Source organism: Poromitra crassiceps (assembly GCF_964638095.1).
Source record: "Poromitra crassiceps genome assembly, chromosome: 26".
NCBI lineage: Eukaryota > Metazoa > Chordata > Actinopteri > Beryciformes > Melamphaidae > Poromitra > Poromitra crassiceps.
This window is the reverse complement of record NC_139640.1, coordinates 10,536,385-10,562,857: the sequence shown is the minus strand read 5'-3', so window position 1 is coordinate 10,562,857 and position 26,473 is coordinate 10,536,385. Positions and strand designations below refer to the sequence as shown.

The window sequence follows — 26,473 nt, the reverse complement described above, 5'->3', positions numbered from 1 at the left end:
AACAAATCAAACTAATCGCCAACCTTAAACTTACTTAAGAAAAGGATGGATTAAAAAAAAAATAGACACAGCTCTCACCTATAAGCTCCTACAAGATAAACATGAGAAAATGTTACAAAACCAAAGGGCTTCTCCCTCCTACTACTTGGGTAAGAGTTATTTAGTGTAAAAAAGTATAGATTTGGAAGGTAGCTATTTACAGTTTGGACTGCACAAGTCTCCCTAGACAAGGACAGATCTTAAAAGTTCTAAAGAACTACGAAAGTAGGCCCACACAGTTCCTACCTCACCTGACAGAACAAAGAGTCAGCAGAGCAGCCATCATCGGTGGCAATGACTGCAAGGGATGGCATCCCCAAACCTCCCCAAACCCATTCAACAATACAGGAAGTTGTGAATAAAAGTTTGGGCTATCATTCAAAACTTATTAGTCAAAGCATTTAAACGTTTGTGTCCACATCATTCCTTGCCTTAGTGTGTAATTGAGGAAAGAGTCCACTCACTGTACTCCCAACTATGATGGCTCTTTGTGTGGTCTGTCAGGTAGGAACTGTGTAGGCCTACATAGTTCTTCAGAACTTTAAGATGTGTTATCTTGGTGGACCTGTGCAGTTTAAACTGTAAATAGCTACTTCCAGCTCTACACTACACTTTTGTACACTAACATCTTACCCAAGTAAAGTAGGAGGGAGAAGCCCTTTAGTTTTTTGTAACATTTTCTCATGTTTATTTTGTAGGAGCTTATAGGTGAGAGCTGTCTTTTATTTAATCCATCCTTTTCTTAGGTAAGTTTAAGGTTGGGGATTAGTTTGTTGTTGGGGCCATGCTGTGCTCTGAAACTAAACCTGCTACTTGTGAACTTGTGATGGTGGTTTGGCTGATCATCCTTGGGAGTGGGAAGAGTGGGGCCACTTTTGTGTTGCGGTCCGGTTCCCCGAGGCCGGTTCCTAACATAATTGGGGGCTCGTCCGCTTTCCTCATTCGTCAGCACGTCGTCTGAGTATATATATATATTTTATATGTTTGTCTGGTGGGCAGTCTTTGTGCAGGTGGTAAATGGTGTGCATGGAGCTGAGGAAGCTCATGGTGGTACAGCTGGTGGAGAGAGATGTTTGTGGAGGAGGAGCCGGTCAGAGGGGACCAGTAAGACTGAGGAGGGGCGTGACAAGGCAGGGCCGTCAGTAGCACCGTTTCTCCTCTTTCTGTGTAGACTATGCTACCCTACAAGAGTCCCGTCTCCGTATATAGACTTGCCTGTGACTCTGACTCCCAAGCCGTCTAAATCAGTGATACAGACGTATTTACAAGTGTCACAGAAACATTTCAAAGCCACATATTGAGAAGGGTTCATCGCTTCTCGACGTCGGAGTTAGAAAGCTCGACGCTGCTCATAAATGCCTCTTTTCATCTGAAGTCTGCTGGTGATATTTTTTCCAGGTTAGAGCTCCCAGCCGTCAGAGCGCTCAACAGCGCCACTCTGGCCGAAAGCTCGGTAAAAAATATCACCAGCACAGACTTCAGATTAAAAGAGGCATTTATGAGCAGCGACGAGCTTTCTAACCCCGATGTCGAGAAGCTATGAACTCTTCTTCTCAATATGTGGCTTTGAAATGTTTCTGTGACACTTGTAAATACGTCTGTATCGCTGATTTAGACGGCTTGGGAGTCAGAGTCACAGGCAAGTCTATGTACGGAGACTCTTGTAGGGTAGCAGTCTACACAGAAAGGAGAAATGGTGCTACTGACGGCCCTGCCTTGTCACGCCCCTCCTCAGTCTTACTGGTCCCCTCTGACCGGCTCCTCCTCCAACAAACATCTCCACCAGCTTTACCACCATGAGCTTCCTCAGCTCCATGCACACCATTTACCACCTGCACAAAGACTGCCCACCAGACAAACATAAAATATATATATACACACACACTCACGACGTGCTGACGAATGAGAAAAGCAGATGAGCACCCAATTATGTTAGGAACCGGCCTCGGGGAACCGGACCGCAACACAAAAGTGCCCCCACTCTTCCCACTCCCAAGGATGATCAGCCAAACCACCATCACAAGTTCACAAGTAGCAGGTTTAGTTTCAGAGCACAGCATGGCCCCAACACAACTAACCAATCAAACTAATCCCCAACCTTAAATTTACCTAAGAAAAGAAAATGATGGATTAAATAAGACACAGCTCTTACCTATAAGCTCCTACAAAATAAACATGAGAAAATGTTACAAAAAACTAAAGGGCTTCTCCCCCTACTTGGGTAAGTGTTATTTACAGTGTACAAAAGTGTAGATCTGGAAGGTAACTATTTACAGTTTAGACTGCACAGGTCTACCAAGATAAAGACACATCTTAATAAAGTTCTGCATAACTACTAAAGTAGGTCTACACAGTTCCTACCTGACAGAACACAGCAGTCAGCACAGCAGCCATCATCGTTGGGAATGAGGAGAGCAAGGAGCGACAGGATGGCATCAGCTGGCTTAAATGCTCTCCACCAGCCAATCAGCCAGCAGCAATCTGACACCTGACCAGGCCAATTAGGATGAACACCACCTGCATCTCATTTCTCAATCACACACACACAGAGGAGGAAAGGAATGATGAACACATGAGAGAAATATACAAGGACTGAATGTGAACATTAGCTTCTGTAGCTAATTGAGTTTATAATGACTCAGAGCTTGGGACACCTTGTATATTAGCCTGTATTATCCCATACATGTAAAAAGCAGCTGTGATGGCAAAAATTAGGCTTACAACATATACAGTATATAAAATATGTGACTGTGTGTGTGTTTTGTACATGATTAGTTCATTAACTATGGGCTTAATTATAAATGAGTTCTGACTGAACGTTACTATAAAGCACACATGGGCAACATACGGCCCCCTGTGTGGCCCGCGATGGATTTTTTTTTTTTTTTTACAGTGCACCTGAACTCAACATGCAAGATACCCGCTGAATAAGTGTCCAAATGTTCATGTCATTCTGGCCAATATTCTTCTGTTATAGCATTTCAGTCTGGAATATGGAATATCTTTCAATAATCTTTATGACTAAAAGGCCAAAAGTAATCTCATGTGTAAGAAATGGCTGTTCTACATTGAGGTAGAAATTTAAATAATTAACTTGTTGGTTTTGGATTTATTTAGCTTCAAGAGTGCATTTTTGTTCGTGTGACCCTCAACACAGGCTTTGAGAATCCCGGCCACTTACTGATACTTATGCTTAAATTAACCCACTCATATTCTGGTTTATTTCAAGAAAAACATTTCGGATAGTGGAAATTCTAATTGGCTGGTAACTTTAAAATCTAGCAGCCATATTGGCAGGTGGTGAAAAAAGTTAATTTCAAGCCCTGCAGGGAGAGTGTGGTGACATAGGAGTGAGTGAGAAAAGGATCAAATATTGGTGGTTAAGACTGAATAATGACATCACAACTGTTAATTTAAAATTAGTTATTCCTCTAAACCTGGCTTCAAATGCCCGCGCTGGCGCCGTTCAGCCCTCAGCAAAATCTGGTAGCAAAGACTTTTTTTGTGGCCCTCTCTATCATCAAAGTTACCCATCCATTACGGCATGACAATATTTGTTCGGCCCCCGGCAACAATCTGGATTTCTCATGTGGCCCCCCATGAAAAATAGTTGCCCACCCCTGAGCTATAGCGACTAAGTAGCCTACTTGCGCATGCACATTGCTGCAGGAACTCAATTCATTATTTTATAGTATTGCGCTAAACTATTAACCATAGTTGTGTCCTGGAAGCTTTTTGCTGGCACCACATAGCCAATATAGTCCCATATTTATGATATTTCAAGTGACATAAAATGCGTTGAAATGTAGTTTTCGTGTAGACCAGATTTCAACTCTGTTACACAATAAATTGGACAAATGCCAAATCACACACTATCAATATTGCCTCTATATCAAGCTACAATAATGTTTTAACAATATGATTAACCAAATTGTGTTTTTTGACACGTTGACGTTGTAACCGCATTTTAGCCGGTTGAAAAGAGGGTGAAATTAGGTCTTAGACGTTTAAACCCAATATCACCCAGATTTAAACTAAGAATCAACGTTGAAAAAACGTTTTGTGCTCGCTGGGTGGTAACTGGTCAGTTAGCATGTTAGGTTAGTCAGTTGGGAGGAAAGAGAGATCATGTGAAATTGCATGTCTTATTAAACATCCTGAGCCAAATCATGTGTTAACCCTTTATTAACTGACAACACAACACAGTGAAGAGTGAGGAAGCAGTTTCACATCACAGGAACAAAGTTTAAACAAATCAGAATCAGAATCAGAATCAGAAAGACTTTAATGATCCCCGGGGGGAAATTGGGATTGTGGCTTGTTAACGGTTAGCATGTCTCATTCAAAACAGTCAGTTAAACGAAACAACTCAAAAAAAGTTTGGAAATACCAATTGGTATTATTAAAGGGGAGAAATAATCAACCAAAATAACGTTTCCGAACTTTTTTTGAGTTTAGCTACAAGCTAACAAGCTGCATAGTTTCTGCATTACAGAAAACAGGCAGTCAGTCCACCAATAAGTGACAAGGACACTGAGAGCACTGTACCAATGAGCAGTGAGGAAGGTCCGCGCTCTGTCTTCTGAACAGGAAGTCACATGACCCACTCAGAAGTTTCATTAAAAAAAGTGTATAGATCACCGCAGGAATGAGTGGAAGTTACCATCGCCTGGTTCTCTCATCTAAAAGTCAATGGGATTTTTGTTTAGGGACTTTGAGGTAGTGTTCATTTTGTCGGCTATTTTTTTATTTACCGTAGTCAGTCTTAGTCCCGTGTTAAATGTCCTTGTTAGTCTGTATCATATTTAGTCAACCTCATCCTGTTTTTATTTAGTCAAGTTTTAGTCGACTAAAAGTTTGAGCATTTTAGTCTCAGCTTAGTCAAATAAAACCTTAAGTGTAGTTTTAGTCAACGAAAACTGTTTACATTTTAGTCTAGTTTTAGTCAATGAAAACTGTTGAATCTGCTGATGCGCTTGCACTAGTAATTGTAATTCGAAGCAGTGTTGGCAACTCTTTCCCAGAGAAAGTAGCTAATGGTGACTCTGCCCACCCGGGCCAGTGTCGGCGTGCGGCGGTAGCAATGACAAGTGGACCGTATTTACAGTCCCTGCTCAGCCCGCAGCTGAGGGGAGAATGGCTGTGCGGAAAGCACTCAGACTTCTCTAGATATAATGTAGACAAGCAAGTAGCTGTACATTTTGGGAACACAATGCCTCATACACATAGAGATAAGACCCTTAGCTAAGACTGGGTGGGTTCTGTTGTAACTACTGTAAATGTTTTTAAGACAGCTACATGTCAGCTACATCTATGATGCTGCACACCTGAACTGCTGCATTGAGGGGGGGAAACAGTCTATAATTAGTGTTAATTTTGTCGTCTATTTTAAAATTTTGTCGTGGTCTTAGTCCTGTGTCAAATGTCCTTGTTAGTTTTTATCATATTTAGTCAACTCCATCCTCTTTTTGTTTAGTCAAGTTTTAGTCGACTAAAAGTTTGAGTATTTTAGTCTCGTCTTAGTCAATGAAACTAAAAGTCTGAACATTTTAGTCTCGTCTTAGTCTTGGGGAAAAAGGTAGCCGACTAACATTTTTCGTCATAGTTTTCTTCGACGAAATTAACACTACTTTGAGGCCATTTACCCTTGGCATTAACATGTGTTATTTTCTGCCATCCGATAGTGCTTGACCACATTAGCTTGATTTCATTTACACCTGGCGTTAACATGCGTTTTGGGTGATCAGATTGCAATCTGATTTGATCACCCAAAAAGGGGTGTCCTCTCAATCCGCATACAGTTGCTGTATGCAGATTGAGAGGACACATTGCATTTACACTTTGGTTCAATGTGTACACCAGGGGTTCCCAAACTTAAGAATGCCGCAGCCCAATTTGAAATCTGAAAATCTTCCGGGGCCCACCCAACCCTTTAATCAACACACGAGACTAAGATGAAGATGTATTTCCCTGTTTTTTATATGATATATTTTTTATTTCAATAACAGAGCATGTGAACTTGGGCATAATACCCAAAAGCAGATTGCCAACATTCCACCCCCCCTTACTCATCAGAAGTATTTGCATGCATAACACATTTGTTGAGACAAAATGTGATGAGCAACAGCAATAAATCAATCCACACAGCTATTAATGCTATTTAGGCTGTGAAAAATGCTACCTTATCTGTAAAGGGGAGACTGGTGGGTACCCATTGAACCAAATTTCATTCAGATAAATTGAGCTGAGAGGTCAAGGGACCCCTTTGAAATAGTTTTCCCTCGCCAAAATTTTACCTATGTTTGGAGCAATATTTATCCCCCTTCCCAACAAGTTAGCATATTATGCTAGTTTCTTCTGATAACAGGATCTCCACTGTAGCTTTAAAAATTACCCTGCTACAGCCATTTGATTGCCCGCGAAAATCAGGAGTGTTGGCAGACCACTTGCCAACAGGCCCACCTGCAGTACCTCCGCGGCCCACAGTTTGGGAATCACTGGTGTACACAATGCATCCCTGACCACCTCCGGAGGTGGTTTGTCCGATCAGATTGCAATCCGTCTTCAATGTGTCTTGGGGGCGTTTACACCTGTACTTTCAAGTGGTCAAGCACAATCTGATTGCAATCTGATGACAGAAAACGCATGTTAATGCCAGGTGTAAATGGCCTCTTTGGTTCAATGCCTGAAATCAGGTCTGTGGTTAACAAAAGATGATGAAACTGAGACCGTTGTGTTCGGCAAGATAATCTTCACAAATGAGGACTACTTTTATGATTTTTTTTACATTTTCTGGTGATCACTTTTACGCTTAAAAAAATCATAAAAGTGGTCCTCTTTTGTGAGCATTCTTGCTGAACACAACGTTCAAGTTTCAAGCTTTTGTTAACCACAGGCCTTATTTCAGGCATTTAACCAAAATCCCCATACAAAAATCGCATTGACTTCCAGATGAGGCGATGCTAACCTCCCGGTTGGCCTACAAAAATACGTCATACCTGCTGTACTGTATTCAGATTTGATAACAATCAGATTACAGCTGTTAGGAAGTGGGCAGGGCAAAACAGCTGATCGGCCGTTCTGGTTTGAGTTGAAACACCTGGAAGGTGTGTGTTTGTGCGTGCGTGTGTGCGTGCGTGTACGCACGCATGTGTGTGTCCATGTTGTCTTTAGGAACCCTTGGTGCTTCTGATCATGGCCTCCATCATAGCCCACTGCTCTGGTGTCACCTGGAAAACACACACACACACACACACTTCAGTCTTACATCCTTTTGATTAAAAAAAAAAGAAATCTGTAGCATTCAAAAAAGCATAAAAAGTTAGGGATGGGGCCGACCCGATCCAATATTGGCACTAATTCACCGATCGGATCACAATCGGGGGAAAAAAAGATTTTTTTTAATTATTATTTTTACAATTCTAGCGCGGGGCCGCACAGGGGGCGCTGGCCGTAATTCGCCCATGTATAATAGTATCCTTCTTTGTCTTGTATATTTTCTTAATTTTGTCTGCTTTTTGCAAGGTATATTTTAAGAAAAATCTTTAATTGGCCAAATCTTTGCCTATACAAAGAAAAATATTGGTATCGGCATAATATCGGTATCGGCAGATATCCAAATTCAGGTATCGGAATCGGATCGGAAGTGAAAAAATGTGGATCAGTGCATCCCTATAAAAAGTTATAAATAAAATGTGTTATTGATGTTATTACTCTTATTATTATTGAAATATTGTTGTTGTTGTGACAGATTTGAGAAGCGAGCTTGTGACCGGAAGGTCGTCTGTTCAATCCCCGGGACCGGCAGGATAAATCTGGGTGGGGAAAGTGAAAAGGCAGTGCTTGCCCCTCCCTCATTACCACCACTGACGTGTCCTTGAGCAAGGCCCTTAACCCCAACTGCTCCAGTGGAGCTGCTCAGTGGCCAACAGATCAGACTGTGGTTGTACTGGTCAGCTTCCAGGTATGAATGTGTGTGTGTGAATGTGAACAGGGCACTCCTGAAAAAGAGAGCATTGCTCTCAGTGAGACTCCCCCTGTATAAATAAAGGTAAAAAAGAAAAGAAAAAAAGATGCAGGCTACACTTCCGTGTTCCCCAACCCCGCCCAATAGTCCTATAGTAATGCTGGTCATATCATGGATTAAAACAAAAACGGGGGAAAAATACATTATTTTTGTCTGGTGTTCCAATTTGTGTGTTGAAGGTCAATTGCATTATACCATGAGCTCAAAACGTTTTAGTCTCATTGTCAAGATCTTCATTGACATTACATTGATGATCTTAGAGGCGTTTTGAGCACATGGCCTAACCCTCGACACACAAAACAGAATAGGCAAAAATAATGTCATTTAGGCAGTTTTTTGTTTGTTTATTTTTAACCACGATATGACCAGCATTACTATAGGACTATAGGAAGTGGGGAGAGCGACCTTGTGTCAAACACAGAAGTGTAGCGTACATAGAGCTTATTGGTACAATAATAAGTATTCCTAGCTGTTTCTCTGCCTGGGGGAAACATTTCGGGGAGGTTACTCACGCTGCGCAGCTCGTTGAACTCTCCGGCCATGGAGACGTACTCTCCTCCGTCCATCCGGATCACCTGGGAAGGGGGGAGATCTGTTACACACCCCCACATCACACTGCGAGGCTTTACACACTGGGAGTTTTTTTCCCATTAACTCACATAAATAATGAATAATATTGTTTGAACCTATATCCAGTGCATGCAGCCGTGCATGTTAAAGGAACACTCTGCCCATTTTCAACCAGTTTTGTATCATTAGAACATCAGTAGTATATCAGAAAACTGTAAACGGTTTTGAAGTCTGTCATTTAATTTGACAGTTATTGAGTGTTAAAGTGTGGACCAGTGGTCCACACTAACTCAAATTAATAACTCATTCACTCAAATCAACTCTCAATAACTGTCAAACTAGATGAATGACTTCAAAACCGTCATCTAGTTTGACAGTTATTGAGTTGATTTGAGTTAATGAGTTATTAATTTGAGTTAGTGTGGACCAGTGATGTCACTGGTCCACACTTTAACACTCAATAACTGTCAAATTAAATGACAGACTTCAAAACAGTTGACAGTTTTCTGATATACTACTGGAAAATGGGCGGAGTGTTCCTTTAACGGCGAAGTTTCGCTGAGCGATATTGTGGCGTTTATTTTTTTGCACCTGTCCTGTCAGTAGTTGAGAACAAGATGTTTGTAGCTGGATTTATTTCATGTGTACCGTCTCTTTAAGAGGCCTAGTCTCACTCACTGATCTCACACAACGTAGTCTCGCGAGACTTGAGGCGAGAGGGAGAAGTTTCTAGGAGCATGAGCATGGCTGAGCCTCATCTTCCAGGTTGACAGGACTCTGATGAAACTGTTTTATTGTGCCTATATCGAGTCTGTAATCTCATTTTCTATTATCTGTTGGTATGGAAACCTTGGTATTCAAGGGAGGAACTCTCTCGGGAGGATTGTGAGAGCGGCATCTAAAATAGCCGGAGTAAATTTTAGTAGCCTGGACCACATTTTTAACAAACAGGTGCTTAAAAAGGCCATGTCCATTCGCATGGACGATACTCATCCTCTCTGCCCAGAGTATGTGCTGCTCCCTTCGGGCCTTCGGCTAAAGGTTCCGAGGGCTACGAAAAACAGATATAAATTGTCTTTCGTTCCTGTTTCCATCACAGCTTTAAATGCTGCTGAGAGGAGGAGATAGTGCACTCTCTCTCTCTCTCTCTGTCTCGCTCCCTTTTCTCTGTCTCTCTCATGCAGCTTAAATGCTGCTGGGCGGAGGAGATGATGCACTCTCTCTCTCTGTCTCTCTTCTTAGGTAGGTAATGTTGCTGCTACAAATATTCTTTATATATTTTATATTCGAGATATATCTTTATTTATTTTTTACCTACCTATTTATGCGAGCTCAAATAGTCCTGGACTCTTATTACTTTTAAGTTCATGTACGTGTCTTTTACTACTTTTAAGTACCGTACATTGTACGTGTCTTTACTACTTTTAAGTACATTGTACAGATCCCTTGAGGTGTGTTTTTACTTTACTTTTATCCTGTGTTTACTTGATCCATTTTCTGCTGAAAAACTGCTGCCATGCTCCATGTTTGTTTTAATTTGTTCATGTTTTGTTTTTTCATGTATTCGCTATGCTTTTTATATCTGCTTGCACACAAATTGCCCTTCTGGGACAAATAATAAACTTGAATCTTGAATCTTGATCTTGAATCTTTTCATGCCTTCGGTGTTCACCGACATCTGCTACATTTCAGCCCTTTGAGAGTATTGTCGTTTGACTGTTCCGTCACCCTTATGCGCCCTGCATAAGCCAACAGGCAGATAACTCCTCCCCCAATCACCACGTTGAAGACGACATGCAGTTCAGTGGCCTTGTGGTTTGAGTGCCCGGCCTGAGACTGGGAGGTTGTGAGTTCGATCCCCGGCCGAGTCATACCAAAGACTATAAAAATGGGACCCATTTGCCTCCCTGCTTGGCACTCAGCATCAAAGGGTCAGAATTGGAGGGTTAGATCACCATATGATTCCCGAGCGCGGCGCTGCTGCCGCTCACCGCTCCCCCAGGGGATGGGTCAAATGCGGAGAACAAATTTCGCACACTCAGGTGTGTGACAATCAATGGGACTTTACCTTTTTACCTTTACTTCATCATTAAACGAAGTTGACCTGCATGTCATCTTCAATGTGGTGATGGGGGGAGGAGTTATCTGCCTGTTGGCTTATGCAGGGCACATAAGGGTGACAGAACAGCACCTTTAAAGCCTTTAAAGGCGTTGCACACCTTTCCACTGGCGATTTTACCAGGGGGGCAGGGGGTGAAATTGCACCCCCTAGTGGTCAAATGAAAACATTGACATTTCTACATGTAATACTGTCTTTCAGAGCTCATTTTTGAAGCCAGAGTAAAGTGTATCATATAAAACTAGAAGACATAATGCATCCACTGGCACCAACTATGGCATGCTAGCTTGTCGGGAAAGGGACTAAATAACACGCCAAGGCAAAAACTGGCTGGGGCATTTTCAAAGGGGTCCCTTGACCTCTCACCTCAAGATATCTGAATGAGAATGGGTTCTATGGGTACCCAGGAGTCTCCCTTTTACAGACATACCCACTTTACACTAATCCCATGCAGTTTTTGGCATATGTGTGCCAAAACGTGTAGTTTTTTGCATGCAGTATAAATGTGTTATTTTTGCCTGTGCTATTTAAATATTTCTGCATACTGGGGTCCCGAAACAGTATTGGAGTTGCATAAATTAGGTATACCTGGAAAGCTGAGACTCTTGTGGATTCAATTAGCTAAATGGTGTTCATGTGTAAAGATGTTAGTACCCCATAGTAGGTATTTCATTGTAGTGAGACAATTTTTTGAAACTTGACCTCACTGTATAAAATGACTTTTATTGTGACCTCTGGGATAATCACAGCCTCATGAAACTTTACAACCACAAACTAGACCTAGAGAGCCAAAGTCATGCCCTCTGCTGGGTTCGGCATTCGATCTAATGGATGGGGGTAAATAAACAAATAAATAAAAACGTTTTTTAATTACATTTTTGTCTCCTGATTCTAAATAGCTGCTCAGGTAAGCAGCCATGCCCCCTCCCTGGCCTGAGGAAATGTAAGTGTGTATATGTGTGGTGGCCTGCAGAAAGGTTGAAAAAGAGTTTTGCAGGTATTTTGAGTGATTTGGTTACTGTCATCTCCGTAGTACATCAGGGTGAATAATTATTTTCATAAAACAAAGGGGAAAGTATTTATTTTTATGGTTTTGATGGAATGCCACTAGAAAGTACAACGTTGTGGAATGTTTAAAGACATTTTTCTCACGTTTTAATAATTGATTGGATTTATATAGCGCCTTTCTAGATACTCAAAGTGCTTCACATATCAGGGGAGGGAACTCAACTGATCTACCACCGATGTGTAGCACCCACCTGGGTGATGCATGGCAACCAGTTTTACTTTTAGACACACACCAGATTAAAATACTCAGACACACACCAGATTAAAATACTCAGAACTTTTGATCTGAGAGAGCCATCTCAGTCATTCAAAAAGGTATATATAGGGGAGAGTTTCTAATTTATGGAAATGTCAAAATGTCAAATTCCCACCATGTGAAGGGGTTTTGCAGACCACATAGAATCAGGAGGGGGATTTTTTTAAATAAAATAAATAATAAAAATAAATAAGGAAGTTTTTATTTTTTTATTTTTATTATTTATTATTATTATTATTTTTTATCTCCTGATTCTAAATATAGCTGGTAATCAGCCATGCCCCCCTCCCCCCTCACCGCTCCAGACAGCCAGCTGGCGTAGTCACTGCTTAGGTAAGCAGCCAGGTTGGCGATCTCTGCTGGAACTCCGAGCCGACCGGCTGGGATCCGCCCGATCATTCCCTTCTCAAACATCCCTGTAGGGTCCAGACGGCTGAAAGCACCCTGACAAACAACAACAGATAAACAACAACAACAAATGCAGGAGGTTTAGCTCGACCTGATCTTAAACTGTACTTTTTGGCGTTAACGATTCCTGCAGAATTGGTTGATAAAAGACAGACATCCCCCTTGGCTGGAAATGGAGGAAAAATATGGTACTACTCCTGTATAAACTGGTAGATGTGTAATTTCTGACACACTCTCCCAGTATTGCATCTCTCAATTATCTGTCTCAGCAGAGTAACTGCTGACTCTATGGCTATGATCCACAGTTTAAATTTAGAAGAGGCTTTTGAAACTGAGCCTCAGGTTACTATGGTTACAGCACTATGTGTGTGTGTGTGTGTGCGCGTGTAGCAGTACTGTACCTTGGTTCTGATTGGTCCAGGCTGGATGATGTTGAACCTCAGGCCGTATCGCCCCCACTCAGCAGCTAGAGACCTACGCACGCACGCACGCACACACACACACACACACACACACACACACACACACACACACACACACACACACACACACACACACACACACACACACACACACACACACACACACACACACACACACACACACACGTTAGCTATGGACTGCACATCCAAGGAAAAGTCAACAAAGTCAGGATATGTTTGAGATAGCCAATCCAGATAAGCCAGTAATCCTCACTATTTTCTCCATGAGAGCCACACTAGCCGTAGCCGAAAGTCAAGAGGTTCGTTTATAAAAGGAACAAAAATGCTCCACTTCGGGATTTCCATGTTACCAGTTCAGTTCACTCAACAAAGGTACTCCACTCTGGGATTTCACGGTTATCCAACACAACTCACCCAGGGAAAGCTATAAGCTAAAGCTAACGATAGACGTTTTGTTGTCGGCTCCTCAATGGATTTCCTTGGGATGATGAGAGGATGGGAGGAGATGTTTTGCCAGGTTTAACGTTAGGAGGACACACGCAAATATGGATCAAACGCGGACTTAACACAGCGCAAATGCCTGGGTAGACTAGGCAGACGGAGTGGAGGTAACATCTCCCTGCTCTTTAGCCTACTCGCATCCCTATAAAGGGATGCAAGGGGCTTGTTGACACAGAGTCTGGTGCGTGTGTGGACTGTGGACGTGAGTAAAAAAGAAAACAGAATGAAGCAAGCACAGCGTCATCTATATATATAAATATATCGTCATATCGCCCTGCCCTAGCGCCAATAGGACATTTGACAAATTATTGTTATTGGCTGAAATTGTCTCTGATAGTGGTAAATTATTAAATCGTAAATTATGAGCATGATAAGGTTGTTGGTTATAGTATGGCATTATTGAGGCATTAGAAGGAAGATAACTGCTGCTCTGTAACGAGATATGAGAGCGCTGGCACTCAGTGCACTCGACCAGGAGAGGGGCAGTCAGCCATAAATGCACGATAGACTTTAGAATCTAAAGTCTGAAGATTACTGAACATCTAAAGCAGGGATGGGGAACTGGTGGCCTGCGGGCCAGCGCCCCCTGTCTGGCCTGCAATTGCAATTTCTTTTTTCTTTTTTTTTCCAGTGCACCTGAACGCAACATGCAAGATACCCGCTGAAGTGTCCAAATGTTCATGTCATTCTGGCCAATACTCTACTTCTGTTATAGCAGTTCAGTCTGGAATATGGAATATCTTTCAATAATCTTTATGGATAAAAGGCTAAAAGTAATCTCATGTGTAAGAAATGACTGTTCTACATTGAAGTAAAAATGTAAATAATTAACTAGTTGGTTTTGGATTTATTTAGCTTCAAGACTGCATTTTTGTTCGTGTGACCCTCAACACAGGCTTTGAGAATCCCGGGCCACTTACTGATACTTATGCTTAAATTAACCCACTCATATTCTGATTTATTTCAAGAAAAACATTTTGGCTAGTGGAAATTCTAATTGGCTAGTAACTTTAAAATCTAGCAGCCATATTGGCAGGTGTTAATTTCAAGCCCTGCAGAGAAAGCAGGTGGTGACATAGGAGTGAGTGAGAAAAGGATCAAATATTGGTGGTTAAGACTGAATAATGACATCACAGCTGTTAATTTAAAATGAGTTATTCCTCTAAACCTGACTTCAAATGCCCCACATTTTTTTGCGCCAGCGCCATTCGACCCCCAGCTCTCAGCAAAATCTGATAAAACAGAGAGGTCTTGAATAAATTTTATTTTCTCCTGATCTGTCTGTCTGAAAAATGCCATTTTAGTGTCAGAATGTTCAGATTCAGAAGATATGTAGCTTGCGGAAAAGGGTCCAACATTTACTTTGATGACTATGTGGGCTGTCATCCGTCATAATCTGAGATCACGTTCGCTTCAGCAGGGAAAGGATATAAACTAAAAGAAGTAGTAGGCTAATAGGCTACAAATAGGTGAAAATAATGAAAACCAAACTATAAAAGCCAGAGTCAAAGGTCAAAGGTCAGACTGACTTGCAGAGAGCCTCCACTCCGGCCTTGGCGGCCGCACTTGGCACCACGAACCCTGAGCCTGACTCTGCATAGATGGTGGTGATGGCCAGGAACGCAGCACCTACACACACACAAAGGCATGCACACACACACACACACGCACGCACGCAGGCGCACACACACGCGCGCGCACGCACACACACACACACACACACACACACACACACACACACACACACAGTGATGTGTCTTTGCTGCCCTCTGGTTGTAGAAACATCGAATTGCACCATCAATAGAAATTGGAAGAACACTGCTGTGCTCCACCTCTGCCCCTGTGCCTCTGAGCACAGGGGCCTGTATCAGCCTCCCCCCCACCTCCCACTGCCTGTATCAGCCTCCCCCCCCCCTCACCTTTCTGGGCCTTTATCAGCCTCTTGCCCAGCTCAAGAGTGACGAAGGCGGTCCCGTTCAGCACAATGTCGGTGATCGTCCTCCAGGCGTTCGCCGACAGACGCTCCGTCGGACACACAAAGTTACCTGCAGCGTTGTTGATGATCACCTGGACCAATCACAGAGCAATACACATCTAATTAACATCACCTCCTGGACCAATCACAGAGCAGCAACACGCATCTAAAGCCCCTTTTAAAGGAGAATTTCGGTTTTTTTTAACCTGGAGCCATTTCCTGGCATTAATTATGAATTGGCCACTCACCTAGCGATGTCTGCAGCGTTTCTGGGCGTCCTAGCGTTGTTTTGAGATCAATATCGTCCAAGTCAGTGTAAAATGGAGTTGATTTGGGGCCAAGTGGTAGCCTGTATTTCCTGCATCTAAATAGCTATTTTTCTTCCCGTTTTCGCGACATATCGCCATAATCAGATCCGTCAACATCCAGCCGAGTGTTATTTCACCCCAGGCTGTTTCCTGGACTGCACACGGATCAAATTACCTCAAACGTGATCTAGGTCACCAAGTCTCGTGAAGTCCCGCGATACTTTCCTGTCGACTGGCCAAATACAGGCAGGACGCTTTGCGGTCGTGGTTTTAGCGTAACCTATGTGGGGTTTGGCGTAACCTATGTGGGATTCGAAATAACGAAGGTTATGCCAAACCCCACATAGGTTACGCCAAACCCCACATAGGTTACGCTAAAACCACGACCGCAAAGCGTCCTGCCTGTATTTGGCCAGTCGACAGGAAAGTATCGCGGGACTTCACGAGACTTGGTGACCTAGATCACGTTTGAGGTAATTTGATCCGTGTGCAGTCCAGGAAACAGCCTGGGGTGAAATAACACTCGGCTGGATGTTGACGGATCTGATTATGGCGATATGTCGCGAAAACGGGAAGAAAAATAGCTATTTAGATGCAGGAAATACAGGCTACCACTTGGCCCCAAATCAACTCCATTTTACACTGACTTGGACGATATTGATCTCAAAACAACGCTAGGACGCCCAGAAACGCTGCAGACATCGCTAGGTGAGTGGCCAATTCATAATTAATGCCAGGAAATGGCTCCAGGTTCAAAAAAACCGAAATTCTCCTTTAAGCCCCTTTTAGACTGGCCAAAAATCCCACTAATATCCACAGAATACAATGCCAGAGCAAACCAAATTAAACATATCGTCCTCAAACACTGGGAGATTCTGAAGAGTGATCCTTCTCTTAACTCATTCATGGCCAGTTTAGGACTGCCAATATTTAGCACAGGCCAAAGATTTTCATAATTGTTGGTCATCTTTCAAGACCCACAGTAAATTATCTATTAGCACCAAAGTGATTTGCAATACCTCAAAATGAAGATGTACGTCTCTGGGTTCACCAGGAAAAAAAAAGTGAGCTTTTAGCATGTTCTGTACTCTACTTATAGCCATTTATATACACCCTGTTTTCACCCAAAAGGTCTCCCTGAGAAAATAAACAGGAGAAAAGGCAATTTGTGTAAAGGGCCCAATCTCAGGCAGAACTCGCTCTCAATTCTTTTATTTTGAACTGTATTGACATCAGACATGTAAATATTATTCGTTATGAGACAAATGACAAAAAAAAATATATATATATATATATATATACACATGAAGTGCTTTTTTTTTACATTCAACAATACAGTTTACTCGGTGTGAGTGTGCAGACAGACAGACAGACAGAAAGACAGACAGACACACCGACAGACAGACAGACAGACAGACAGACAGACAGACACACACAGACACACACACACACACACACACACACACACACACACACACACACACATGATCGCCCTTTTATCTTCGTTGCGTGATTTCTAACCCCACATAGGATAAGCAATAACCACGCCCTGTGGCGCCGGGATTGGCCAGGAGCAACACTGGAGGGCACGCAGCCCAGCGATTTCATGAACCAACCGAATAGCTCTTGAGAACGGACAGCGGGCTGCTGTGACTGCCGCTTCTGCCTTGTTAGCTGTTGTGTCCATGTCTCCCTGTCCTATCAGTATCCTCCCTGCTATTTGATCGTTCCCGTTTTCCCCTCGGCTATTCAACACGTCCTCACCGCCCTCTGGAGTCTGGATTACCCATCAAACTGATCGATCATTTCCTCATTCCTCCGATGATCAAACACATCTCTCTGGATTACTTTCTCCCGTTTTCTCCCGGCTGGCACAGAGGAAGGCGACCAGCTCGTGCAGCGCGCCGTGGGGCGTTTCAATGGCGTTTCTCCTGTCTGCAGAAGGAAGCGTTTATCCGTTTTCTGATTTTCCTCCTGCTCAATTTCAAAACAACAGCTGCGGTATGTGTTTGTTCACGTGTTGTCTTAGATGCTAGGGACCTGATACTATGTCACAGGCTGGGGAAGTGTTTGAACCTCGCGCTGCACTAATAAAACCAAAAACATGTCAAACACGTCTTTGGCGTGGATGGCTATTTCTGATAACACGTCAAAGACGTCTTTGGCGGTTAATGAGATTGTTGCCGATCCTCCACTCATTACTTTCAGACGTGCACGTAATTTCAGAGTAGAGATGTTCATCAATTATCGAAAATCGATAATTGATCGTTTAAGGAATTGAATTGATCATGTGGAATTTGGATCAATTATTGTTATTATTAAAAGTTTTTTTTTTTTTTTTGCGGACTAGGTTTGGGTGGAATTCGTTCCTCCTCGCCCCACTCCATTGCACAGCCGACTAACGTGAGGTGGAGCTTCATATAGTCTCTAGTTTTCTGGCTGGGCACGGGCCTTTGTGCCAACAAAACTGTTTTAAACATGGGGAATTCACACCGGCATGCGCCGGGGACACAAACAAACGCACCCAGCGGTCTGGCTCAGGCCTGTTGATTTGACTCTTGTGCTGTCAGCTAAGCTGGAAGACGCCGATTGCCTTACATCATGTAACCTGACATGTAACATGTTTGTTTACCTGGCCACAGCGCTAGTGTCTGATATTCTTACTACACAGCGGCATCGCCATTATAGCTGGCCGAGAACGCGCAACGTTATTACCAGACCAGAGTAAAAAAAATAAATATATATATTATTATTATTATTATTACGCTATCGATAATCGATAATTGATCGTTAATTTTTCCCGATTTTCGATTATGGAAATTGTTCAAAATGAACATCCCTATTTCAGAGACTGCTTAGTGCACTCCGATATCCGTACATCAGCTCCTCTGTCCTGGCTCCCCACTCAGCCCATTGGACACTTAACTCATTCACCGCCAATGACGTGTTTGACGTGTTTTTGTTTTTATTACTGCAGGGCGTAGTTTAAACACTTCCCCAGCCTGTCACATGGTATCAGGTCCCTATCATCTAAGACAACACGTGAACAAACACATACCGCAGCTGTTGTTTTGAAATTGAGCAGGAGGAAAAGCAGAAAACTGGTAACGCTTCCTTGTGCAGACAGGATAAACGCCATTGAGTCGCCTTCCTCTGTGCCAGCCGGGAGAAAGTAATCAAGAGATGTGTTTGATCATCGGAGGAATGAGGAAATGATCGATCAGTTTGCGAGGGCGGTGAGGACGTGTTGAATAGCCGAGGGGAAAACGGGAACGATCAGATAACAGGGAGACATGGACGAGCACGGGTGCAAAATAAACACACAACAGCAAGGCACAAGGCAGAAGCGGGAGTCAGAGCAGCCCGCTGTCCTTTCTCAAGAGCTATTCAGTTGGTTCATGTAATCGCTGGGCTGCGTGCCCTCCAGTGTTGCTCCTGGCCAATCCCAGCGCCACAGGGCGTGGTTATTGCTTATCCTATGTGGGGTTAGAAATCTAAAAGGGGGATCGTGTGTGTGTGTGTGTGTGTGTGTGTGTGTGTGTGTGTGTGTGTGGGTGTGTGTGTGTGTCTCTGTCTGTCTGTCTGTCTGTCTGTCGGTGTGTCTGTCTGTCTGTCTGTCTGTCTGTCTGTCTGTCTGTCTGCACACTCACTCACACCGAGTAAACTGTATTGTTGAATGTAAAAAAAAAGCACTTCATGTGTATATATATATATATATATATATATTTTTTTTTTGTCATTTGTGTCCTAACGAATAATATTTACATGTCTGATGTCAATACAGTTCAAAATAAAAGAATTGAGAGCGAGTTCTGCATGAGATTGTGTGCATAAATACATAAATGCCATTTTCTGCAATTTCTTTTCTCAGAGAGACATTTTGGGGGAAAACAGGGTGTATATAAATGGCTATAAGTAGAGTACAGAACATGCTAAAAGCTCACTTTTTTTCCTGGTGAACCCAGAGACGTACATCTTCATTTTGAGGTATTGCAAATCACTCTGGTGCTAATAGATAATTTACTGTGGGTCTTGAAAGATGACCAACAATTATGAAAATCTTTGGCCTGTGCTAAATATTGGCAGTCCTAAACTGGCGGTGAATGAGTTAAGGAGTTCACACACCCACGCACGGGCAAAAAGTTTCAAATAAACTTTTTTATCAACTGTAGCAGTACCCATGTTGTAGTATATATGCTCAGATGTCCGTGCGGTTTGGTGTATGTGGGACAAACCAAGCCCTCAAGGCTAGAACAGCCGAACACAAGACGGCCATTCGGACCAAGAACTCCCGACTATGCAATGGCACGTCACTATGACCAGGCCAACCATGGATCCGTGGCTTCCCTTAAAGGGGCCATATTATGCATTTCTTAATTTTGTATCATATATATGTTGTTACAATCTTGGATGGTCATATTAAACATGGGCTAAGCTTCAAATAAATAGGTGAAAGTGTTTGAATGTTACCCCCATGAACCCCCCCTCCCTCACATGAAGTCTCGTAGACGAGAGCACATGGATTTGTGCGAGAACATAGTAGTCTCATGGAATAACGGATTTCAGACCGCAAAAACAAGGAGACGACTTGGAAGTGAGCCAGGATGTAGGACTGAAGTGGTAAGTTCTGAAAATATGTGTCTCATTCCAGCATCGGTTGTACCTAGCAGCTAGGAAGCGCTAACGTTACTTACCCGCCGGCTGGGTAACGTTAGCACTTGCTATTAGCCTAGCAGCACAGCTGCCTTTCATAGACATGAACATTGATGCAATAAGTTACTCTACTGGAGGCCAACAATAAAATAATAATACATTATATTAGCAAAATATGGGCCCTTTAAGCACTTTAAGCGCTTGTGAAGTTTAATAAGCCTATTGTCCATTCGGGAAAGCGAGTTGGAGCACCGCGTGTCAGTAAGCTGTAGTCTGCTTTTAATAACATTATCATCGTCGTTGACAATAACGTTAAGACCCGCTTGGTTCCAGAAAATACTTTTGAAGGTTTGATTCATGTCTCCTCTCTTGTCTCTTTCTCTCTCTCTTCTCTGCATGTCGGTTATGCAGGTGAGCCGGTCCACCTGTTGAGAGCTGCTGACTGAAGCACGTTCAGTCAGAGTGTGTGCATCCTAATTGTAAATGTAACAGTTGTTTGTTCATCGCATAAGGTAGGTTATATAAAATACACATCATACAAATATTCACTTAGGCTGGCTATTTAAAAGGTGGAGATGTGTGGAAATTCTATTTGTGAAAGGGTGCGTGCATGTGTGCTTGCGTGCGTGTGTGTGTGTGTGTGTGTGTACATTACATCAGGGAGGCCCGTCAGTGCCTCCAGCTGGTCGACGCAGGCTGACACAGACTGAGGATCTCTGACATCACACTGGACTGCATGGACCTACAGACAGGAAAGGAGTCAGCACGCACGCACAAACAAACAGACAGACAGACAGACAGAGAGAGAGACTGACAGGCAGACAGACAGACAGACAGACAGGCAGGCAGGCTGAAAGACAGACAGACAGAGGGACAGAGACAGATAGACAGACAGAGACAGACAGGCAGGCAGACCAAAAGACATGCAGACAGACAGACAGACAGGGCGGCAGGCAGGCAGGCTGAAAGACAGACAGACAGACAGACAGACAGGCAGGCAGACAGACAGGCAGGCAGGCAGGCAGGCAGACAGACAGACAGGCAGGCAGGCAGGCAGGCTGAAAGACAGACAGACAGACAGGCAGACAGACAGACAGACAGGCAGGCAGACAGACAGACAGACAGACAGACAGACAGATAGACAGGTTCAGTTCAGTTCAGTCTGGATCACCTTGTTGCCAGTCTCTCTGGTGATCTCTTCCGCGGTTTCCTGCAGTACATCCAACTTCCTGTAGAGAGACAGACAGTTAGTAACGTTAGCGCAAATGCTGCTAACCGTTTTTAATGCATGTGAATGGAGAATGCTATAAACCATTAGCGTCATATTCCGGGACGTGTAGTAAAATAAAAACACATATTTAGGTGGTCTAACCGAGTCAATTATTCGTTTGTGGATTATTCAAGCTGGCTAGCTAAGTAACTCCTAGGGTCTGATTTAGTTTATTCCATGGTTCTTTTAATTTTTTTTTCCCCGATTTTTTTTTATCCCATTTTTATCCCCCATTAGTGCTAATTAATTAATTTATCCTGGTTGCTGCTCCACCCTCTGCCGATCTGGGGAGAGCTGAAACTGGCTCCATGCTTCCTCCGAGACATGGGCAGTAGCCAGCCGCTTCTTTTCACCTGACAGAGGAAGCTTCACCGGTAGGACATAGCACGTGGGAGGTTCACGCTATTCCAAACAGTTCCCCTCCCTCTGAACAGGCGCCCTTAACGACCAGAGGAGGAACCACATTAGCAACCAGGATATTGCATGTTTTGGTGAAGGGGGTTCCTATATGAAGGAAACCCCCGGGAGGCACGGGGAGAACATGCAAACTCCACACAGAAAGGCCCTTTTGACGACCCCACCCGGGCGGTGGGCACTCGAGGACATGCGGACGGGCACGCATTCCTTCAGCGCTCACAGCGTCCCAGGTGGGAATCAAACCCAGGACCTTCGAGCTGTGAGGCGACAGCGCTTACCACTGCACCACCGTACCCCCCTCAGTTTAATAAAGTTCAGTTTAGTAAAATAAAAACACATATTTAGGTGGTCTAACCATGTCAATTATTAGTTTGTGGATTATTCAAGCTGGCTAGCTAAGCAACTCTGCGTAACTTCCGCGTTCTGACTACAAAAATACGTCATCCCTGCGGCTCTCTATAGCTGCGTCCACATATGCGAATTTGACACACACCTGCTGGCGATGACACATTGAGCTCCGAGCTGTGACAGGGTGGAGGTCATGGCGCGGCCCAGGCCAGTTCCTCCTCCCGTCACGAGGGCCGTCTTCCCCCTGAAGCTCCCAGGCTGCAGCATGGCGCCCTCTGCTGGAGGGAAGAACCTGGCCTGAGGAAGAGGAGGAGCGTCCTTCTGATGCAGAGGCACACCGCTGTGGAGCCATGACTGACCACAACACACAACAAGCATTGATGATACATACAGTAGAGTACATTATTATACATACATATAATATATACATACATAATATACATATATTATTATTATACATTATACATACATTATTATACATACAGTAGAGTACATTATTAGGGCCATATGAAATCAGTTCTATTTTTCTCAAATTCAGTTTTTTCCAGTTTCATTTGAATTTTGGGGTTAGGGTCTTTTTTATGATTTTGAAACGCTCTGTTGCTCAATCATCCACTAATCTGATTGGCCGGAAATGCCGGAATGGATTATGGGATGAGTAGTTTCTTCACTCTTACGATTATGTACACAGTCTTGTACCCAGCACATTTCTTTTTTTTTTTCCGATGTTTTTTCAACTCTGGATCAAATGTTTTATTCTCTCTGAGACCAGTTGGCTTGGTTCCAGGGTTAAAACTCTTTAGATATGGATTTTTCTAAATCTTATTGAGAAATATTAATGGAGAAATACTCTACCGGAATCCAAGGTGACGTCACGATGTCACGTTGACAGTTGAGCTCTACAAATCCTGCATGAAATGGTGGCTGCACAAAGCAGGTGGTTGGTGCAGCCGGGTCTATCTTAGCCCTACTCTTAGCCTAGGGCTTAGATAGCCCCGGGCTAAGAGTATGTAGTGTGAGTGTGAAAAGCCCTAAAGTGGTGTTTATCTTGCTAAACACAAAGGTCTCAGTTTCATAAACTTTTTAAAACATAGCATTTGAGAAAAGTTGTAATATAAAAAATAATTGCCTTAATGTAAGTAATCAATTGGGGAAGTTTCATGTTCACCTGGTGTAGTGTCTCACCTTAAATAAACTTTGACATACATGCATTTGACCAGCAGGTGTCAGCAGTGCACTGTTTCCAAACAGTGAATCACTTCACAAGCAGCTGGTTCAACTGGTTCAAAGCTGTGTGTGTGTGTGTGTGTGTGTGTGTGTGTGTGTGTGTGTGTGTGTGTGTGTGTGTGTGTGTGTGTGTGTGTGTGTGTGTGTGTGTGTGTGTGTGTGTGTGTGTGTGTGTGTGTGTGTGTGTGTGTGTGTGTCCTGATGACTGATTTGACTGACTGATGTCATTATAATTTAGATTATATTTATTATGTTATAAATATTATTCTCACATCATTACTGACTGTAGCCTGTAAGTGACTGGGCATCGCCTTCATTCTGTTAAGGGTCAGTGAATGACTGCTTTTATTTTGGGTACAATTCCCTGCCTCTAAATACTGGTTATATTTTGTATCTATTGCAATTAAGCTCCATTTTGTTTAGATTGCCATTGTTAAAACAAAGGATCATTCTTGATTTTTGTTTTGCATTTTGATATTATCGCCTATTTGTATTTGAATACAAAAGCTGTAGTTATTTCCTCATGTTAAAAATGTTAATACAAATGTTTTGTAAAACAAATCAGGGTAACACTTTACAATAACGTACACAAATCCTATAGTAGTTACTGATAAACTAACCATTAACTAATCGCCAGTTAATCATTCGCTAATGAAAAATTTGGCATTAGTTTATCACTAGTTAATCATAGTTAATGAGTAGGTAGTCATTAGTTAATGATTAGTATCTAATTTCCTGAGTAGAGTAGTTAATCAGTACCTAATGATTACTAAATTTCAGCTCGTGAATAGAGTAGTTAATCATTACTTAATGATTCCAAAATGTCAGTGCGTGAATGTATTAGTTAATCATTAGTTAATCATTAGTTAATCTTTTTGTGTACCCTATTGTAAAGTGGTGCATCATACTCAGTAGTTTATGAATACTGAATCATTACCTGTCCATTAGTTACTCTTTTCGCACCCTAATATAAAGTGAAAGATATCCTTATCAAATAAACACTCCCTCCAGGTGAGATTCGAACTCTGAACCCCAAGATTGTTAAATTGTAAGTCTGGTTCTCTACCATCTGAGCTAACCAGCCTGTTACTTGGTAGAGCCATACTATAGGTCTGTAGAATCAGAGACTAAGTATTATGTCCTATCCACATACTACTTTCTGTTCAAGTACTTATAGTTTTTAAGATATATTCCACCCAAATACTACCTTCTCTCCAAATACTTATAGTTTTAAAGGTATATTCCATCCAAATACTACTTCATGTCCAAGTACTTAGGTATGTTTCAGCCAAATACTACTTATGTCTAAGTACTTGTAAGCAGTGTTGGGAAAGTTACTGAAAATTGGTAATTAGTTACAGTTACTAGTTACTTCTCTCAAAAGGTAATTTAATTACTTTAAAGTTACCAGTTACTTCAAAGTAATTAGTTACTAGGGAAAGTAACTTTTGCGTTACTTTTAAAAGTCCGCTTCGATTGTTATTAATGCACACATTATGTTAGTGTTGCTGTGCCACAGTGTGGCATTGAACATTCGCTTATTGGGGAGGCTTATAGCCTATCAAGGTCCTTAGCCTCTGGGGCTCTGGCTGCAGCTCTTTCCCCGGACTAGGTCTGAGGATCAGAAACTGGGTAATCCTCTGAAGTTGTCCGTTATTTTCATGTCCTAAAGTAACTAGTAACTAGTCCAGTTACTATTTTAGTAACTGTAACTGAGTTACTGAATTTGAAAAAGTAATTAGTTAGATTACTAGTTACTGAAAAAGGTAGTTAAGTTACAGTAACTAGTTACTTAGTAACTAGTTACTCCCAACACTGCTTGTAAGTACTTGGACAGAAAGTAGTATTTGGGTGGAATATACCTTTAAACTATAATACTTGGTCTCAGGCTCTACATTCAATAGTATGGCTCGAACAAACAACAGGCTGGTTAGCTCAGATGGTAGAGAACCAGACTTACAATTTAACAATCTTGGGGTTCAGGGTTCGAATCTCACCTGGAGGGAGTGTTTATTTGATAAGGATATCTTTCACTTTATATTAGGGTGCGAAAAGAGTAACTAATGGACAGGTAATGATTCAGTATTCATAAACTACTGAGTATGATGCACCACTTTACAATAGGGTACACAAAAAGATTAACTAATGATTAACTAATGATTAACTAATACATTCACGCACTGACATTTTGGAATCATTAAGTAATGATTAACTACTCTATTCACGAGCTGAAATTTAGTAATCATTAGGTACTGATTAACTACTCTACTCAGGAAATTAGATACTAATCATTAACTAATGACTACCTACTCATTAACTATGATTAACTAGTGATAAACTAATGCCAAATTTTTCATTAGCGAATGATTAACTGGCGATTAGTTAATGGTTAGTTTATCAGTAACTACTATAGGATTTGTGTACGTTATTGTAAAGTGTTACCCAAATCAGTGAATGAGCATCACGTGTGTGTGTGTGTGTGTGCGTGCGTGCGTGCGTGCGCGGGTGGGTGGATGGTTTGTGTGTGTGTCTGTCTGTGACTGTCTCACCTGTGTGTGTGTTAAAGTCCTGAGAGGAGAGAAAAGTTGGGTTCTGCTGAAACAACGAGCCGCCATCTTGATCACAAGCTGCATGCCCTCCGACCAGGATCATACCAACCCAGCAGAGAGTTCAAAGTCTATAATAGTATCGCCCCTGCCTCTGTGCTGCAGTGGTTCAGTCCACAGTCTGGCCATGATCACATGTTACCGTAATGTCTGGAATGCGGGGCGTGGTGAAAACAGCAAAACGTAAATAGAGAGGCAAAGTGGAACGTCACTTCCTGCTTCAGCACTGTACCAGAGAT

General features: G+C 42.5%; 1 protein-coding gene across 1 annotated transcript; it reads right to left on the bottom strand.

Annotated features, from left to right (window-relative positions):
• Positions 1 to 4,214: 4,214 nt before the first annotated feature.
• Positions 4,215 to 26,253, bottom strand: decr1 (2,4-dienoyl CoA reductase 1, mitochondrial). The gene is made up of 10 exons (XM_083661508.1): positions 26,178 to 26,253; positions 22,547 to 22,755; positions 21,538 to 21,595; positions 21,022 to 21,108; positions 15,350 to 15,497; positions 14,960 to 15,059; positions 12,888 to 12,960; positions 12,376 to 12,522; positions 8,578 to 8,640; positions 4,215 to 7,268 (listed from the first exon to the last, which is right to left on the bottom strand). Exons 1-10 carry the CDS (start codon positions 26,241 to 26,243, stop codon positions 7,209 to 7,211), a joined length of 1,011 nt encoding a protein of 336 aa, XP_083517634.1. The 5' UTR covers positions 26,244 to 26,253; the 3' UTR covers positions 4,215 to 7,208.
• Between the last annotated feature and the right edge of the window lie 220 nt (positions 26,254 to 26,473).